The sequence below is a fragment of the Pseudogymnoascus verrucosus genome (assembly GCF_001662655.1).
Source record: "Pseudogymnoascus verrucosus strain UAMH 10579 unplaced genomic scaffold scaffold_77, whole genome shotgun sequence".
NCBI lineage: Eukaryota > Fungi > Ascomycota > Leotiomycetes > Thelebolales > Thelebolaceae > Pseudogymnoascus > Pseudogymnoascus verrucosus.
Window position 1 is genome coordinate 37,998 of NW_017263728.1, and position 15,986 is coordinate 53,983.

Below are 15,986 nucleotides of genomic sequence, written 5' to 3' on the forward strand. Positions count from 1 at the left end.
TCGTGTCGCGAGGACACATCACTGTTCATGTGCTTGTGTTGCCTGGGAGTAGGGGAAAGGGGATGGGGGTTGGTTTGTGAGGACGCGTGGGGATGTGTGGGGGGTGCGTAAGGCAGTAGGAGGACAGGCTGGAGGACAGAGAGGCAAGAAGATAGATATTCCTCAGAAGGGAGAGCAAGGCTGCGATAAAAGGAGACTGAATAAAATGATACCTGTCAAGATCATAATAGTAGTTGTAGTGTAATTCAGCCTCTAAAAAAGCTCGAGATGCTATCCCCCAGGCCAGCCCGGAAACACCCTCCTCTCCCCCACTCACTCTCCCTCCCCCTCAAACCCCCGGGTATCAACCACCTACGCCAACCCCGCACAAATCGCCGCCACCGCCCCGCGATCATACTTAACATACTTCCCCCTCCCCCTATCTAACTCATGATACCTATCCCAAAACCTCCCATACAGCGGCTCCACCATCGCCTGCACATCCCTCGCAAACGCCTCCCTAACCTCCTTCTCCATCGTCAACATCTTATGCTTCGCCACCAGCTCATCAAACGTCGCATTAAACTGCCTAAACTTCTCCTTAATCGTATCCCTCTCCTTACTACTCAACGCCTTCACCACCGCCGCGGATTCATTCCCTGTGCTCCCCGACGCCGGCCGACCCGCCCGTCCACCCCCCGTCCTACTGCCACCCGTATGCACGACATCCATTAGGATCCTCGATGTCTCGAGCCATGGATCCATATACAGACTCGTCGCCTTCTTCTTCCACGTATCCAGGCTCGGGATCCGGGATTTCAGCAGGGGGGCGAGATCAGACGCGCTGATCATGCGATTCACAACCACCAGATTATTCGCCAAGAACACACCCTGCAACTGCTTTGTCTTGAGCAGCTGCGCGCCCTTAGCCTGGAGGGAGGAGAGCAGCGCATCGACCGTGTCGGCGCTGTAGTGCGCGAAGAGCTCTTTGCCGTCCGCCGTGACGTCGAACGAGGCAAGGGAGGGGGTAGTGTCCGCGGAGGCGTTGGTGCCGGATGCGCTCTTCCAGTTGCCGTCGCCGAGGGAGATCATGATGCCGGAGATGGGGCGCAGGAATTCAACCATGGTTTGGAGACGTGCCATGGTCTCGGTGGTGATGGGGAGGGGGGGGACGTCGACGGGGATGCTCTGGATCCCGCTGACGCGTTTGCGTGTATCGTCTAAGAGTTCCGCGAGGGAGGTGCGGGCAGTGTCGCGGATTGGTTTGAGGACAGACCCGAATGGGCCTTTGAGCTCGCCTGTCTGCGTCTCAACGCGGCTTGAGAGCTGGGAGATGATCTCGAGGATCTCGTAGGCGAGGAAGCAGTCCGTGGTGAGGTGGGCGCGGATATGCACGTTCAGCTCGCGGAGCGTCCTGCCGACGTCGTCCATGGCGCCTTGGCAGGCGAGGTTGAACACCCGGCCCCAGTCGTCGCGGGCGAAGAGCGCGCAGACGTTCTCGTGCTCGGCGATGTAGGCGCCTTCGATGGCTTGGGCGTACATCCCGATCCCGTTCGTGCCGTGCTTGTAGATGGCATCGGCGGACTTCTTCTTGGCTGTGTTTACGGATGCGGCTGCGAGGTTGGCGAGGGAGGCTTGTAGGTATGGGCCGCGGACGTTGGCGTAGATTTTTGCGGTTGGGCTCTCTTGGGCTTGGGCGACCATTGATGTCTGTTGGCGGGCACCAACGAAGGAGTTGATGAGGCCAAGCCGTGTGGTCTTGTCCTGGCTGAGCGTGGGCCAGGGTTTCTGTTTCGTGATGAAGTTCAGCGGCTCGACTGGTGCTGCATCTTCCTGTAGTATGCGCCGAAAGACAGACTCTAGCTGCTGATTCCCAAACTGTATTAACCTGCTGAGATCGGACAAGGCTTGCTGGTTTGATTTCATATTTGTAGATTTGAGGTCCGACAAGGCCCTAGTGACACGGTTCATCGACGCCAGATAAGATGACAATCCCGCATTGTCCGGCCCCGATCTGATGATCTCCTCCTCATTATTCTTGATATCCGACGGCCCGCGCACCGTCTCAATCGCACCAAGTATCGAGTCTATATTGTTCCCCAGTACTTGTAGTCGTTGTGTATTCCCGTGAATTGGGCCAATCGCCTCCTGTACACTGCGCCCGCTGGTCTCTAGTCGTGTCAGGGAAGCTTGAATCTTCTTCGTCAGTTGCGCTGTCTTCTCCAGTCGTGATGTCAGGACATCGACTTCCGCTCGCGCCTCCTCGTCTGCTGCCTGGCGCGCGCTCAGGGTAATAGCCATTGCGATTTGCTGCGCATCCGCTACCGGAGTGAAATAATCCCGTATCACTGTGCTGTCTCAAAGGAATGTCGTCATTCTCTCCAGCCAGGCGCCAATCGAAGGGTGAGCTGATGTTATTGTCGAGCTTGGGTATGGTGTGTGAGGTTGCCCCGTTGCGGGATCTTGTTGAGAACCGAGTTATGCAGTCACAAATAATGTAGGGATCAAAGTAGTATATTATAGAAGACTCAATGACCTTCGTATGCTTCTGGAATGTTGTGAATTCTGACGTGTCGCATAGTGTGCTTTAGGGAGGTTCACTGATCGACGAGTGAGAGGTGAGTGATGATCGCTACCTACACGCGCGGGCCTCATGGGTGGCTCCAGCCACACACATATTGAATCAGGTACCAGCCACAGACAGCACCAGCCATGTTACCAGCCACAGTCATCAGCCACAGATGTCACATGCAATTTAAAATATGATAGAGTATGTTTTCTGTGGCTTAGCGCCTTAGCGCCGGGGGAGTAAGAAGTGGCGGGAGCTACCCACCTACCCGATTTGTTCCTGGTTTGGCCGCCATACGCCGGTAGTCAGTCTAGTCCCCTCCAAAATCCCTTATTCCCTGATTCTGAATCTTCAGCTCCTCTAGAATTTAGCTTCTTAAAAAAATCACAGGTCATAATAGTTCTGCATAGCATCCAGCTCATCGCCGTCATGAGATTGGGTGCCAATTGCATCTTGCCATGATTCTGACAGTGCTGAAGACCCTTAAACACAACCCCTCTCTACCAAGCCGCCGCGCTCTTGTACCTTATTCGCAGCTTGCGCAGCTGTCGCATTGGAGTCGAGGCCCGCGATCGAATATATTAGGACGGATTGAACCTCGAAACCCCCTCAGGCATGATCGCGTAGTCGCCCAGAAAAGACACTTCTTCCGACGAAAGCCAGCCAAGGCTCCGATGGATTCCAATGGCACTGTGGCCAAGGCTACTACAATTGTACTTATCGCCGGCCTCGCCTATGTCCTGTATGAGAATGACTTTCTCCAGCCCCTGCCGCCTACGAAGACCCGGGAGCGGTTGACGGTTGAGCGAGTTGCGCGCCAGAAGCTAGAGGAGAAGATTGAGCAGGATGCGACGGAGAATGTGGAGGAGCTGTCAAGCTTGCCTTTCGCAAAGGCGGCCGCTCCTGATAAAAATGCAGACGATTCATCATGGGGCCGCTTTGCGAGCGGGTTCGAATCACTGGCTTCTCTGAAGGATGTTGAGTGGAGTACTGTCCAAGGAAACATCGCTGGTTTTATCCTGCCGGAGTGGGCAAAGAACATCCAGGAAGGCTTGTCGAAATTGCAGCTTGAGATGTCAATGGCTCCTGGAAGTCTTGCCGATGAGATCTGGAAGGATGCCCAAGACCCAGAAAACAACCCCGAGATCGCGCGCCGCGCGACCGTTCGAGTGTCCCAGGAGCTATGCGACGAGGAAAAGGAGTTTCTGAAGAGGCGCAAAGTGGTCACCACAACCGCACTGGCAAAATATCTCGGTATCCCAGAAGAAGAGGTCCATCCGGATGATGTCCCTACTATTGCTATGGTGAGCTCCGGAGGTGGGTTGCGCGCTCTTGTCGCAGGAACAGGTTCTCTGCTTGCTGCACATGAAGACGGCCTCTTCCAGTGCGTCACCTACACCGCCGGTGTTAGTGGAAGCTGCTGGATGCAGGCAATCTACCATTCATCTCTGGGAAATCGCCGCTTCGACTCTATGGTTAATCATCTAAGAGCGCGCCTTGGTACTCACATCGCGTACCCACCCGATGCTCTTACGGCTCTCAACTCTGCACCTACGAACAAGTTCCTACTTAGCGGCTTTGTCGAGAAACTGAAGGGAGACCCCGGTGCCGACTTTGGCGTCGTTGATCTCTATGGACTGCTACTCGCGGCAAGACTTCTCGTTCCAAAGGGCGAGCTTGGTGTCGACAACAGGAACTTAAAGATCTCCAACCAACGCGAAAGCTTGAAAGATGGCGAACACCCCATGCCTATCTACACTGCTGTCCGCCACGAGATCCCCATTCTTGAAGAGTCCACCGACAAGGAGAAGGAGAATGACAGGCCATCTGAGGAGACGAAAGCACTGGCAAAGAAGGAGGCGTGGTTCCAATGGTTCGAGATCAGCCCTTACGAGATGTTCTGCGAAGAGTTCTCAGCCGGTATTCCCACTTGGGCCATGGGCCGACAGTTCAAAGACGGCAAAGACGTCCCGCAAGAGAACGGCCTTACAGTCCCAGAGATGAAGCTGCCACTTCTAATGGGTGTCTTTGGTAGCGCTATGTGCGCTACCTTGAGCCACTATGCGAAGGAGGTCAAACCAATCATGAAGGGCATTCTACCAGTCGGTTTCTCAACCATCAAAGACATCATCGAGGAGCGCAACGATGACCTCTCCAAAGTGCACCCCATCGACCCCGCATCAATCCCCAACTACTGTGTGGGAATGAAAGACAGACTCCCCGACACAGCACCCGAGAGCATCTTCAAGACCGATCACATCGAGCTCATGGACGCAGGGATGTCAAACAACCTCCCCATCTACAGCTGTCTCCGCCCAGGTCGCGACGTCGATATCCTCATCGCCTTCGACGCCAGCGCCGACATCAAGACCGAGAACTGGCTCCAAGTGACAGAGGGTTACGCCCTGCAGCGTGGCATCAAGGGATGGCCCCTCGGTGCCGGCTGGCCCAAGAAGTCCGATTCTTCTGAGGAAGCCGCTGCCCAGCTTGAAGACGCGCAGGTTACTTCGGCCGCTGAGGCAGAGGCGAAGCTCAAAGAGGCGAAGGCGGATGCGGAGGCGGAGCATAAGGCGCATGATAAGGCGGTTGCTAAGAAGGATACTTCGAAAGGCAGAGTTGCGGCCGCTAATCTTGATGGAAACATCGGTGACAACGGCGACCTGGGATTCTGTAGCGTCTGGGTCGGCAGCACGCAAGAGCGCGAACACACCGATCAATCCACGGCCCCGCAATCCAAGGACGAGTCCGATTCCGAACCTAAGTCCAAATCCGAGGAGTGGAAACTCATGGAGCCCGACGCAGGTATCGCAGTCGTCTACTTCCCACTCCTCGCGAACCCAGCATTGGAAGGTGTGGACCCAGAGACCAGCCCGTACATGAGCACGTGGAACTTCATATACACGCCCGAGGACGTGGATAACGTTGTTGGGCTTGCGAAGGCGAATTTTGAGGAGGGGAAGGAGAGGACGAGGCGGGTGGTGAGGGCGGTGTATGAGAGGAAGAAGAGGGCGAGGGAGGAGAGGGAGGGGAGGGAGAGGGAGGAGGTTTTTAGGAGGAATATGAGGATGGGGGCTGTGGGGGAGGATGGGGGGCAGGAGCATGCTTAGGGGGTGTGTGGGGGGGCGGTTGGTGTATGAGGTTGGGAGTTTGGGTGGTTTGGGGCCTGGGGTATGGGGGGTTTCGGTTTGGTGGATGTGTTGGTTGATATAAGGTGGTAGTTTTGTTTGGTGTATGTGAAGTAAGTTGGGCATCTAATACCAAGTTCAGTTTGTTTTGATGGCGCAGATGCTCGAGAGGAGAAGTGGCCATTAAGATTAAAGGTTGTCGAATCCATCTGTATAATTTTTTATCACATACGGAGCACGCGGGAATCGAATTTACTTGTGGGGACGTTTAATGTTCACCTACGTGTAAGAATTCACCCCTAGTCTTTGCGAACAAAGAAACAAAGAAATAAAGATTCTCATAGTAAGAACGCGTCCTATATCCCACTAAACAAAGACACCTTCTGCTTCTCTCTACCCATCACTCACATCCGTCAGTCATCACGCCTCTCTAAACCTCAAAATCAAAATCAAGAGGCAACCTACAGCCACGTTCTATAATGGGGGAGTGCTTCAAGCTTACAGTTCCACGAGCTAGGGGCACGCTTCGCGAGGGAGGCACGGTCGACGAGATGATGTTATTTGCCACGATGGACGAATTTACAGTACCTCACTTCGTTATCCCGACCGCATCAGCTCAGCAAGCATCTTCACCAGCCGTCGCTAGCCCAGCTACGCCCGTCACCTCAGCTGAACCCCAAGGCGGCAGCAGCGGCCTCGATGTCTCAAGCCCATCCCAATACGCGGTCGTCGCTGTCACCCGGAGCCAGGAGCCCCAGAACACCTTCTACACGCTCCCATTAGACATCCACGAGCTTATCTTTGCCCACCTCGACGACCTCGCGGACCTCACGTGTGTAGGCCTCACGTCGCCATATCTCTGGGGGGTGACGCAGGATATTGTTCATCGGCACTATCGAAAGCACTTTGGACGCCTTGCGGGCGAGAATATCGTCTTTGCTGGCGCCGATACCCTCCCTGACGACTACCCCCCCGCCTTGTTCTTAGTTTCAGAGTCGAAAGATTTAAACGGGAGGGTTTCCACCATGCGTGACGGTAGAGAAGATATTGGGCCACTCACCCTGTATAACATGGCCGAACGGCTCGGTGTCCGTTACTATGGGAGGATAAACATCGAGGAGAAATCGCGGAATGTCTATAACGAGTGTCTGAGGCGGACGACTGCACCAGACCATTCGCAGTCGTCGTGGCGGAATGCGGTTCAGCGCAAGGTCGGGGAGATTTGCGTTCAGGAATCACTGTTTGTGCCGACGGATCAGGCGTGGCTTCTGCGAAACCTGGCAACTAAAGAGTTTGTCACATTAGGCGGGATCGCCTTGGACGTAAAGTTTATCCATGGGCCATTTATCAAGGGCACTGGGTTCGGCCAGGTGTTGGTGTCACGCACGTGTTGGTCCTCGAGTAGTAGCATTAGCATGTGCTTTGATGGGAAGATTCATAATGGGGTATGGTCCGGACACTGCTTCGATATCACAACGCGCGGACGGCATGATAAGAGTACCAAGGATGAAAAGGCCGAGTGGAAGGATGTGAGCGAGGAGGTGGCGGCGGAGATTGCGGCGGTCTGGAAGAGCGAGTATGGGCCCGGCTGGCAGGAGGTGGCTATTGAAAGGGCTGAAAGGTATAAATGGACTATTCTAGGGCGAGTACTCGGAGGTGGCGGCACCAAATGCTGGACATGAGCCATGGGTGACCAGCCCTGGATTCTATAGAACCTAACGACAATGGAGTTTGTTACAGCGGCTGGGATTGCCTTGGATGCGGAGTTCATTAAGGGGCCTGTTATAGCCGGTATTGGGTTTGGCCATGTAATATTGTGCCGTACGTGCTGGTCGTTGAATAGCAGCGATGAGGGTCTCTATGGAGGGCGGATTCGTACTGGAGTGTGGGCAGGACATAGGTTCGATATCGCGACGCGTGAACGGCATGATAGGAGCGCTAAAGATGAAGAATGGAAGAATGTGAGCGAAGAGGTGTCGGCGGAGGTTGCAGCGATCTGGGAGAGCGAGTATGGTGCTGGCTGGCGGGAGAGATTTATATAGACTGCTATGTTTACAGACACTGAGCTGATGGGAAGGCGGTCTCGAGATTTAGCTCTTTCTCAGCATGAGATGGGCCCCTTCAGTTGTGCTTATGGGTCTTCCGGTATGGTGTTGGATTTATGATGCGTTTGGGATGGTTGGGCGAAGACGGGGATATGGGGTATAGAGGTGGGGATAAAAGGGGGCCAGAGGGATGTGAGCGAGGTAGCAGGAGAAATTGCAGCGATCTGGGAGAGTAAATAAATAAGTCATTAGGTGAAGGAGGCGTTGAAATAGGAAGGTCTTCTATGGTCTTTTCTATATCCAGCTCAACTAAAATATGGCATTGTTCTGTTATCTGTATCCATCTTCGCTTCTCTTGTCACATCTCTATGAGCCTTGCTTTAAGCCACAACAACCACAACAACACCAACAACTCACTCAATAACCACCAACTGAACAACTTTATAAACTTCTGATACCCTTCTCTTTCTTGGAAGATCTCCCAACATTGCTAAATTTCCCCCCTTCGGCAAAAAAGGCAACCTACCTTATCCTACTTTTCCACAATGGGGGAGGTGTTCTACATCACAGCTCCGCGAGCAAAGCGTATGCTTCGTTCGAGCGACGAACTTCAGAATATATTCTTTGATAACAAGGCCAGCGAACTAGTCACACTCCTCGTTGTCCCCACTAGGGTAAAGAAGCAATCACAGAAGCAATCACAGAATCAAGCAGTTTCACCCTCCGCCGCCTCCACCGCCTCAGCCGCTACAACCAACGCCCAGAGTGGCCGCCTCGACTTAAGCCCATCTCAAAAGGCCGTAGTCGTTTCTCAGAAACTCACGGATGCCACAGCGGCCACCAGAAACCCGCTGGACACCTTCAGCACGCTCCCATTAGACATCCTCTCAATGATTTTCGACCATCTCGACGACATCGCGGATCTCACGTGCGTGGCCCTTGCGACACCATACCTATGGGACGTCACCCAGAGAACCATCCATCAGCGGTACAAAGCAAAGCTGGGGAAGTGGGCAGGCGAAGCTATTGTGTGTGTCGGCGAGAAAATCCCAGCAGGGGACTACCCCCCCGACTTATTTTCTCCGGATGAAGTCGAGAGGTTGAACAAGGAGGCTGACGTCTATTTTGGGGGTGGTTGTGGGAGGTTCTTGGCCAGGCCTCAGAAATCGCCGCGCACGTTGGCTAACTTGGCCTACCCGCCTAACGGAACTTTCGATAGGGAGGGCATCACTGCAGATGCAGAGGCCTCGAGAGTCTTTTACGCGTGTTTACGCCGCTGCTCGCGTTATCCTTCGACAGAGCTTCGTGCCAGACTCCGGCGGTGGATTTACACGGACCGTCCTGATTTTGCGCCGCGGGAAGAGGACTGGATTCTTCGGAACCTGACTATGAAGGAGTTTGTTACGGCAGAGGGAATCGCCCTGGATACCGACTTCATCAATGGGCCATTTATTTCCGGGATAGGGTTTGGAGACGCTGTTGTGGCGCGAACATTGTGGACTGCGAAAGGCACGCCTGATTTGCGATACGTGCCCCAGATCGGGAGGGGTATCTGGGCGGGGCATCGGTTTGACATCACCACACGCTCAGGACATGATGAAGCCACCAAGGATGAGGAATGGAGGGATGTGAGCGAGGAAGTTGCGAGTGAGATTGCAGGTATCTGGGGGAGTCAATTTGGGCCGCATTGGTTAGATGTGGGCCACTTCTATCAGCGATTCTACGAGGAAAATGAAAGCGAGCGCATTTATGCCGACATTTGGGATGAGCACTTGGATCAGTGAGTTGGGTCTGAAGTCACAAATAATATCAGCCTTCTTATCACGTTCATCATTAGGTAAATCGCGGGGAGGATCAACTTCCGTGCCTTCTTGTCAATGGAACGAGATATTTGCAGACAGATGAGTTGCCCATGGATTGTACGATTATAAGACAGAGGATAGTTGCGCCGGTCCGAGGGGGATCACTTTCCGAATGCAACCAAACAACAAGACGAGTCCTACACAGACAAAACAAAGAGATATGATATGACGGGATATCAAGAAAGGCGCTTCAGAGGCAGAATCGAGCGGCTGAGCGAGCCCAACTCCAACAGCTGTCAGCCCTGGCGTAGCGCCACCACTTCCACGGACCACCAATTTGTGCAGAACAGACCGCAAGGTTACGCCGTTTCAGTGCTGGAGCGTTATAACGGCGTTATTGAATTGGCTGAGACAGGACCAGGGTGGTTTTTTTTCCCACGATGTGACGACGAAGGGGTCCAGCACGTGATAGCGGTTCGTGGGGGTTCATCAGCTAGAAGTGCAAATGCGAAAAAAGGGGCATCCCCGGATACTTCTACTCTCTATCAGCTATGGTTATTGCTCGTGTGCGTATAAGTGATACTCGAAATAACTCTTCCTTGTAAGTAAACTATACAATGCCGTTCTCCATATATACGAGATCTGACCTCAGATCCGTGTCCGCCGCAACCGCGTATAGCACTATGGGGCAAGACCCGGTTAATAGTCTCCTATATTACCGCTATATCGAGTTGCGGCCCCGGTATTCCGATCGGTGATGATGATGATGCGATCAGAGCGGGTCGTGGGTGGTTCATGCTTGGTTCGTGGTGGGTGGCCCGTACAGCCAAGCCCGTTGCTCTTTCCTCGGTCTGTTCGTATCCCGTTCCTGACGCTGATCGGCAGCGGTGTGGGGGGGTTCGCCGGCATTATCGCAACACGCCTACGACGCCCCCCCTCCTAGCGTTGGCGCCGTGCAGCTAATCCCACTCAATTATCGAGTTATACACCGGAGAAAGGCCAACTCAGACCTAGAGTGTACAGTACAGCAGCTGGGAGAACGGACATCTTTACTATCCTCGTAACTCTCTACCGCTCGATATTCATTCCTCTTCTCTTCTTGCCGTCGTTACTTACTTTTCTACTCCAGTATTCTCTACTCTCTACTCAACACTCCACTTCTACTACTACCGCCACCGCCGCTCGCTGCTGTACTGTACCCCCTCAAAGACCACATACCTCCACATTACCTCCACATCCCTCTCCTTTTAGTCATGGCGATCCGTGTTTCGTGTGCATGAACCAGAACCGATCCTGCACAACACTGCACAAGTCAAAAAGAAGCTCTTGGCTGTCTTGCCAACACGGCTCTAGTCGACTACACACGACACCGCTCCACTTCCGTCCGACCACCCAAGCTCACTAAGTAAGCTCACCGCACATCAACTACTATTTCCGTCTTTCTCCTCCCTCCCTCACTCAATATTCTATTTCTACCCTCAAACAACCCTCTCTCCTCCTCTCTCTCTCTGTACATATGTCCCTGTCATCCGCCTCACTCCCCATTCACGACCCAGTGATTCAGTCTATGGCCTCTCCCACAACCCTCTTCTCTCCCTCAAGTCCCGCCAATACGAGGCTGTGCCCGTGGTGGATCGGCGGTCAGAAAGCTTAATACAGCCACTACCTCTTTTTGGTCGTACTCAGCTTGTGCAAGAGGCGGTCATTGCGGAATAAAAATAAATACAGTAAATATATATACAAAGCTCTCTCCCCAGGGACCGTCCCCTTGGTCCGACATACACGTTGTGACACTCGCTTCACTTCCTTCGCCATGGGATTCCCGCCGTCAACTACTAGGGCGGTCTCGCCAGAGCATGTGAATTCCCACAACGACAACTTCGATTCAGATGACGACTCCGAGTACTATTTCCACACATATGCTCCCCTCTCATGCTTTCCCACGCCTCCGCCCTCATCACACACCTCCAGCCCACCCTCGCCATTCCCCGATACCCCGTCCGACTGCTCGCTGGACACCAGTTTACGAGGTACACCACCCTCCCCCTCTTCACCTACCGGCAAGATCACAAGCTAACCAACCCCAGGCCCAGCAACCTACCTCTCAAACCTCATCCCCTGCGCCGCCTCCCTACTCTCACCCTCCCCATCACTCACCCACACACTCCTCACGCACGCAAACCTCCCTATAGAAACCCTCGCACTAGCAGCCTGCATCCTCGACTCCCTCACCCCCCGCTTCGCAACCCTCTGGCGCCGCTCCCTCCCGCTCTCCTCTCTCCCCGAGTCGTCCCAACACATCGATTCCGTGCGCCCCGAAGTCATCATCCTCGCGGCGCTGATGATAGCCCACAAATTCCTCGACGACGCCGGAACGAGGACGAGGACTTATAGCGAGGTTGTTGGCGAGGGGAGGTGGGGAGTGGATATGTTGAATGTCACTGAGCGCTGCGTTTTGGAGAATCTAGGCTGGAGAGTTGCCAGGTTATGGAGGGGAGAGCTAATTGAGGGCGCGGAGGAGGATATGAGGAGGGCGGGGATGGTGTGGGAGATGGCTGGGAAAAGGGTTAGTGGTGGTGCGAGGATGAAGGGGGGACTGTTGACGCCTGTGGAGGGGGTGGTGGGGGAGGATATTGCTTGTTGAGCGGAGTCAGTGAGGAATACCCGTTAGTTATTGGTGGAGATTGCTTTCGTTTTTGGCGTTTCATGGGAGCGATGTCGTTGATTTGGATTTGGATTTTGGCGCAAACGGATGCATTTATGGGCGCTGCTGGCTGGGTGAGAGCCATGGTTTTAGCCCACGGGGAGTGGGATTGGGAGCGAAGCAAATTGTTGGTGGCATTGAGGGAGGGAGTACTCAGCCGTTTGATATTATGATACCCTGGAACATAGTACGTCGTATACCTAGAGAGAGGATGGATGGATGGAACCTAATGAATGGATTATCGATATTTTACTTTGCTTCGCAGGACTTCTTTGAGCCCGATCTTGATGTGGATGGGCTATGTTTGGTGTATATCATGTGAGAGGCCGACGAGCTATTCGCCTCGAAGTGAGACCAGTTTGCTATTTGCCAAATATCAAAATTTATACTCCTCCATATAACTCCACCGCTTCTCCAAAAAGCACAAATCTCGTAAATTCTCCAGATTACTGTTAATATTTAAAAGTCCCAGCCACATAAAAGCACGTGTTTACTCAGGTCCCAACTCAACGCGGGGTCTCCGCCCCAGAAACCACTTTACGCGAGAAAACGCGTCTGGATCAAGCGCGTCGCGTCAAATCTCCTATCCACCAACTTCAAATGCCCGCATCGAAGGAACAACTTCGGAAGTAAACCACCGCCACAACCACGACCACGACACCACATCTCCGCCGTCTCTTGTTGGCAGAATATTAGACGTCGATTTTTGAGGAGCGATATACCCGGCCCTGTTTGCCTATCCCTTCGCTCGTAATCGCCCAATATGAACGGCTTGGAGCTGAGAGATGAAGTGGTGAAGGACCGCATCCGCCAGGCGGAGGAGTTTCTCGATCCCAGTATGTCGTCTTGAGATTGGTGGTTACTTACTGGAAAGCATGAATCTAACAGTCCCCAGATGACAACCAAGCACGCAGCTACCGCTCGGAGATCATCCTAATGCTGCAGCAAAGGAAGCGTCGCCTCGTCGTCTCCATCGATATCGTGCGCGACCACAGCGTCGAGCTGGCAGAGGGCCTGCTCAACCAGCCTTTCGACTTCTCGCAAGCTTTCGACAAGGCGCTCAAGAATGTCGTGGCGACGATGCCAAACATAACGAAGCAGCAGGCGGATGAGGAGACGATGTACTACTGTGCCTTTGCTGGCTCTTTCGGCCACCTGGCCTGCAACCCTCGCACAATCAACTCGTCGCATCTGAACCGAATGGTCAGTCTTGAGGGAATCGTGACGAAGTGCAGTTTGGTGCGGCCGAAGATTGTGAAGTCGGTTCATTATAATGAGAAAGAGGATAAGATGCATTTCAGGACGTATCAGGACCAGACGATGACGATGGGCCAGGCGTCGACGAGTAGCGTGTATCCGCAGGAGGATGAACATGGGAACCCGCTTACGACTGAGTATGGACTGTCGACGTATAGAGATCATCAGACTATTAGTATACAGGAGATGCCGGAGAAGGCGCCGGCGGGACAGCTGCCTAGGGGTGTGGATGTGATTATTGATGACGACTTGGTGGATATGGTCAAGCCAGGCGACCGCATCCAGCTCGTGGGCACATTTCGTTCGCTCGGGAACCGCAACACGGCGCATAACAATGCGCTCTTTAAGACGGTCGTGCTAGCCAACAATATCATCCTGCTGTCCTCCAAGTCTGGCGGCGGTATCGCGACAGCAACAATCACCGACACAGATATCCGCAACATTAACAAGATCTCCAAGAAGAAGAACGTCTTCGAGCTCCTCTCGCAGAGTTTAGCACCTAGTATCTACGGACACGACTACATCAAGAAGGCCATCCTGCTCATGCTTCTAAGCGGCATGGAGAAGAACCTCGACACCGGCACACATCTGAGAGGAGATATCAACATCCTCATGGTCGGCGACCCCTCGACTGCCAAATCCCAACTCCTCCGCTTCGTCCTCAACACCGCCCCCCTCGCCATCGCCACCACCGGCCGCGGCTCCTCGGGCGTCGGTCTCACCGCCGCCGTCACCACGGACCAAGAAACCGGCGAGCGCCGCCTCGAAGCCGGTGCCATGGTCCTCGCCGACCGCGGCGTAGTCTGCATCGACGAGTTCGACAAGATGTCCGACATTGACCGCGTGGCCATCCACGAAGTCATGGAGCAGCAGACCGTCACCATTGCTAAAGCAGGGATCCACACCTCCCTCAACGCGCGCTGTTCGGTGTTGGCAGCCGCGAACCCGATTTACGGCCAGTACGATACGCACAAGGATCCGCATAAGAACATTAACCTCCCCGATTCGCTGCTGTCGCGTTTCGATCTGCTGTTTATCGTCACGGATGATATTGAGGATAAACGCGACCGCCAAGTCAGCGAGCATGTCCTGCGCATGCACCGATACCGCCAGCCCGGCACCGAGGAAGGCGCCCCCGTGCGCGAGTCCGGCGGCCAGACTCTCGGCGTGGGCATCGCGAACGATGCCTCTGCCGGCGCACCCACCGACGTCTTCGAGAAATTCAACGTCATGCTTCACTCGGGCGTGACCCTGACCCGCGGACGCGGCGCCAACAAACGCATTGAGGTCCTCTCCATCCCCTTCGTCAAGAAGTACATCCAGTACGCCAAGTCGCGGGTCAAGCCGGCCCTGCTCCCAGATGCGGGCGCGCGGATCGGAGAGATCTATGTTAGTCTCCGGAACGACGATATGGTGGCGAACCAGCGCAAGACGTCCCCCATGACTGTTAGAACGCTGGAGACGCTCATTCGTCTCGCCACCGCGCACGCCAAGGCGAGGTTGAGTCCTATAGTTGAGGAGAGGGATGCCCTCGCCGCGGAGGCGATCCTCCGCTTCGCGCTGTTCAAGGAAGTAGTAGAGGACGAGAAGCGCGGGAAGCGCCGCAAGACAAGGGTCGAGGATGAGGAGAGCAGTGGCGAGGACGATAGCGACGATGACGACGAGGATGAGACACCCGTTTCCCGCAGCGCGACTGCCCCGTCCACCCGCGGCACGGCGAGGACGAGAGCTATGCCCAAACGCGGCGCGAGAGAAGCCAGCGAGGAGAGCGAGGAGGAGGTATACACCGCCTCACCCCGCACAACGAGGACGAGGGCGTCGGCGTCGCAGTCCCAGGCTGCGAGGGAGTCGACTGCTGATCTGGCGAGCGGGACGGCGGCGTTGTCGATTGTTCCTAATCCGGATGCTATGGATGATGATGAGGAGGAGGAGGAGGGAGAGGGGATTAGTGATGAGAGGTTTGTGGTTTTCCGCGCGGCGTTGGGGAAGGTGGTTGGGGGCCCGTTGTTTGCGGATGATGCGGCGGAGGTGGGGGATGTGGTTGTTGCTGTTAATGGGGAGTGTGGGGGGGCGGTTGGGGGGGTGTTTGGGAGGGGGGAGGTGGTTGCTGGGTTGAGGAAGATGGATGGGTTGAATCAGATTATGTGAGTACTAACCTTTCCCTTTCCTGTGTGGGGGTTGGATGTTTGTTGGAATGGAGACTAATGGATGATTGATAGGTTTGCGGATGGGGAGATGGTTTATAAGATTTAAGAGTCCGGATTGTGGTTGAGTTAGATCGGGATGGATGGGATGGGGGGTGTGGGATGTAATTGGGAATTTTACGAAAGGTGATGATAGTTGAGACGCGACACATGTGAGGGACACCACGGTAGGAAGACGATGGGAGGATCTGAGATGGGGGGGAATAGGCGTTATTGAAATTTTGCCCACGGTGGGCGTTCGTTGCGGCGTTAGAAGACGCTGGGGTTGCATGCATGGAGACGATGATAAGAGTGAACAAAG

General features: G+C 54.4%; 7 protein-coding genes across 7 annotated transcripts; 6 read left to right on the top strand and 1 right to left on the bottom strand.

The window, feature by feature from the left end:
* Positions 1-333: 333 nt before the first annotated feature.
* Positions 334-2,591, bottom strand: EXO70 (exocyst complex component). The gene has a single exon (XM_018279653.2). It carries the CDS (start codon positions 2,278-2,280, stop codon positions 352-354), a length of 1,929 nt encoding a protein of 642 aa, XP_018125433.1. The 5' UTR covers positions 2,281-2,591; the 3' UTR covers positions 334-351.
* A 245-nt stretch (positions 2,592-2,836) lies between these two features.
* Positions 2,837-5,655, top strand: VE01_10251 (uncharacterized protein; the record flags this gene model as incomplete). Its single annotated transcript, XM_018279654.2, has 1 exon — positions 2,837-5,655. Exon 1 carries the CDS (start codon positions 3,007-3,009, stop codon positions 5,653-5,655), a length of 2,649 nt encoding a protein of 882 aa, XP_018125432.2. The 5' UTR covers positions 2,837-3,006.
* Positions 5,656-5,988: 333 nt separating this feature from the next.
* On the top strand, positions 5,989-7,355 carry VE01_10252 (uncharacterized protein; the record flags this gene model as incomplete). Its single annotated transcript, XM_018279655.2, has 1 exon — positions 5,989-7,355. The coding sequence occupies exon 1, from the start codon at positions 6,153-6,155 to the stop codon at positions 7,353-7,355; it is 1,203 nt and encodes a 400-aa protein (XP_018125435.2). The 5' UTR covers positions 5,989-6,152.
* A 24-nt stretch (positions 7,356-7,379) lies between these two features.
* VE01_10253 (uncharacterized protein) lies at positions 7,380-7,929 on the top strand. The gene has a single exon (XM_018279656.2). The coding sequence runs from the start codon at positions 7,398-7,400 to the stop codon at positions 7,713-7,715; it is 318 nt and encodes a 105-aa protein (XP_018125434.1). The 5' UTR covers positions 7,380-7,397; the 3' UTR covers positions 7,716-7,929.
* A 334-nt stretch (positions 7,930-8,263) lies between these two features.
* On the top strand, positions 8,264-10,006 carry VE01_10254 (uncharacterized protein; the record flags this gene model as incomplete). The annotated part of the gene is made up of 1 exon (XM_018279657.2): positions 8,264-10,006. One exon carries the CDS (start codon positions 8,264-8,266, stop codon positions 9,500-9,502), a length of 1,239 nt encoding a protein of 412 aa, XP_018125437.1. The 3' UTR covers positions 9,503-10,006.
* A 519-nt stretch (positions 10,007-10,525) lies between these two features.
* Positions 10,526-12,468, top strand: VE01_10255 (uncharacterized protein). Its single transcript, XM_018279658.2, has 2 exons — positions 10,526-11,550; positions 11,608-12,468. The coding sequence occupies exons 1-2, from the start codon at positions 11,334-11,336 to the stop codon at positions 12,162-12,164; spliced, it is 774 nt and encodes a 257-aa protein (XP_018125436.1). The 5' UTR covers positions 10,526-11,333; the 3' UTR covers positions 12,165-12,468.
* Positions 12,469-12,676: 208 nt separating this feature from the next.
* MCM3 (MCM DNA helicase complex subunit) lies at positions 12,677-15,986 on the top strand. The gene is made up of 3 exons (XM_018279659.2): positions 12,677-13,060; positions 13,120-15,625; positions 15,701-15,986. Exons 1-3 carry the CDS (start codon positions 12,988-12,990, stop codon positions 15,732-15,734), a joined length of 2,613 nt encoding a protein of 870 aa, XP_018125439.2. The 5' UTR covers positions 12,677-12,987; the 3' UTR covers positions 15,735-15,986.